At 47.3% G+C, this 2,732-nt stretch overlaps 1 protein-coding gene across 2 annotated transcripts in view; it reads left to right on the top strand.

Moving 5' to 3' along the window:
• Positions 1–2,732, top strand: part of Commd7 (COMM domain containing 7) — a 15,112-nt gene that overhangs the window by 3,771 nt on the left and 8,609 nt on the right. For both annotated transcript variants that reach the window (XM_031372350.1, XM_031372349.1), the window contains exons 2-3: positions 275–328; positions 783–885. In XM_031372350.1, the coding sequence (XP_031228210.1) occupies positions 275–328; positions 783–885 (157 nt within the window). The remainder of the gene's footprint in view (positions 1–274; positions 329–782; positions 886–2,732) is intronic.

The raw sequence follows: 2,732 nt of genomic DNA, 5'->3' as shown, positions 1-2,732 counted from the left end.
TGGGCACACTATGGGATGGGTACATTGGGGGATGGGCTCACTGGGTGGTGGGCACACTATGGGATGGGCACACTGGGGGACATACTGGGGGGTGGGCACACTGGGGGACACAATGGGGGATGGGTACATTGTGTGACACACTGGGGAGTGGGCACACTGGGGGACAGGCACACTGGGGGATGGGCACATTGTGTGACACACTGGGGGATGGGCTCACTGGGTGGTGGGCATCTGGAAGCAGAATGGTGCTCATGCTCTGTGTTCCCTTTTACAGCAGTTCTCGGCCCTGGCAGAAGTGCTTTTCCATTTCCTAACTGAGCCCAAAGAGGTGAGTAAGGCATTTCGTGATAAGGAGGTTTGGCCAACGTGGGTTTGTAGCCCTGACAACTTAGAGAATGTCTGGTCACTGCCTGCTCTTACAAAGGTCTGGGGTTCATTTCTCAGAACTCACGTGGCAGCTCACAACCATCTGCCATTTTTGTTCCACGGATCCCTTGAAACACATGCAGGCAGAACACTCAGGCACATAAAATAGACCTTTTTTTCTTTCTTTTTTTTTTTTTAAATTTATATGTGCACTGTAGCTGTCTTCAGACACACCAGAAGAAGGCATCAGACCTCATTACAGATGGTTGTGAGCCACCATGTGGCTGGCTGCTGGGAATTGAATTCAGGACCTCTTGAGTCAGTGCTTTTAACTGCTAAACCATCTCTCCAGCCCCAAATAAACCATTTGAAGAGGTAAGTAAATGCCTGCCTGTTGGTTCTGTTCCTCTCTGCAGGTAGAGCGCTTTCTGGCTCAGCTCTCTGAATTTGCCACCACCAATCAGATCAGTCTTGGCCCCCTCAAAAGCATCATGAAAAGCCTCCTTCTGGTTCCAAATGGTGAGTTGACTCCTGACAGGTCACCACAGAGACACTGTTGCTGCCTAAGCCTTCCTTTAGTTCCGGAGTCACATGAGCAGCATCCAGTAAATAGCCAGACATGGCAGGGCACACAGTCTGGAGCAGAATGCGGGTTTGGAGTTAAGTGTCACAGCTCTCCGTATGTTCAGTGCTGGTCTGTGTCTGTGGACTCAAGCAACCATGAAAGGATCAAAAGCATTTTATAAGTCAGACGTGATAGCATACACCTTAAACGTTCTAAAGAGTTGTGCCTATATGCAGCCTGGACAGACATGCTTTTGTTCATTCCCAAATAAAGTGGTATAACTAGCATTTCCATGTTTACAATATGTTAAGAGCTCTAAGAAACTGAGAGGTAGTTCAGCGAATGTAGTTGCTTTGATTGTATGTCAGTACTGTGTCATTTCATCTGAAGGACTTGTAGTCTAAGAGGCCTGTGAGCTGGCACCCAGAGGATGCCCAGGGTCAGCATGCTGACAAAGCAGAGGAGCCATGCCAAGGGAGCAGCTCAAAGCTGGGTCTCCCTCCATCCTACATTCCTAAACCCAGAAATTAAAGGGGAGACAGTCAGTCTCTCTCTCTATCTCTGTCTCTGTCTTTTTCTCTTTCTCCCTCTCTCTTTCTCTCTCTGTGTCTCTCTCTGTGTCTCTATCTCTGTCTCTCTGTCTCTGTCTTTTTCTCTTTCTCCCTTTCTCCTCTCTCTCTCTCCCTCCTCTCTCTCTCTCCCTCCTCTCTCTCTCTCCCTCCTCTCTCTCTCTCTCTTTCTCTCTCTCTCTCTCTCTTTTTCTCTCTTTCTCTGACAGAGTCTCACTATATAGCCCTGGCAGTTTTTAGTTTTCTGTGAAGAGCAGGATGGTCTCCAACTTACGGAGATTCTGTTGCTTCTGCCAGTTCCTCTAGGATCAAATCCGTGCCCTACCCCAGCTGGCGCCTTCCCTCTTGTGATGTGATGCTAGCACTGGAATCCAGGGCCTCCCTCATGCTGAGAGCTATCCCCTAAACCCTAGCCCATAATTATGTTTGTTTGTTTCGAGATAGAGTCTTTCTAGGTAGTCTCAGCTGTCCTGGAGCTCACTATGTAGATCAAATGACCTTTTTTATTGTATATGAGTACACTGTGCCTGTCTTCAGACACACCAGAAGAGGGCATCAGATCCCATTACAGATGGTTGTGAGCCACCATGTGGTTGCTGGGATTTGAACTCAGGACCTTCAGAAGAGCAGTCAGTGCTCTTAACCACTGAGCCATCTCTCCAGCCCATATAATGGATTTTTTAATGCAGTTTTTTCTTTTCCCTTTTTTGTTCATTGTCATTACATGTTTGTATATGTTTCAGGTACATGTGTGTGCATGTGTAAAGAGGTCAGAGCCACACACCTTGTTTTTGAGGAGGGTCTCTCGAAGGCCTGAGACTCATCTATTAAGGTAGTCTGACTGGCCAGGCCCTCAGTGCTGGGATCTCAATTGAGCATCACTACCCTGAGCTTTACTAAGTGAGTTCTAGGGGCTCTAACTCAAGCGTCACTCTTACACAGCACTTTCTGCCTAAGCTGTTTGCTTTGTTTGCTTGTTTATTTTTTGAAACAGGGTCTCACTCTGTAGCCTAGGCTAGTGGGATACTTGCTATGTAGCCCTGGATGGCTTTGAACAGCCTCCGAGGACTGGGGTCACGAAACTTGTTTTATCATTATGATGATGATGATGATGATGATGATGATGATGATGATGATGATGATGATGATGATATAAGTACACTGTAGCCATCTTCAGACACACCAGAAGAGGGCATCTGATCACATTATGGATGGTTGTGAGCCACCATGTG

This window comes from Mastomys coucha, unplaced genomic scaffold, assembly GCF_008632895.1.
Source record: "Mastomys coucha isolate ucsf_1 unplaced genomic scaffold, UCSF_Mcou_1 pScaffold15, whole genome shotgun sequence".
NCBI lineage: Eukaryota > Metazoa > Chordata > Mammalia > Rodentia > Muridae > Mastomys > Mastomys coucha.
Note: the sequence above shows the minus strand (reverse complement) of the source record. Positions and strands in the feature narration are given on the sequence as shown.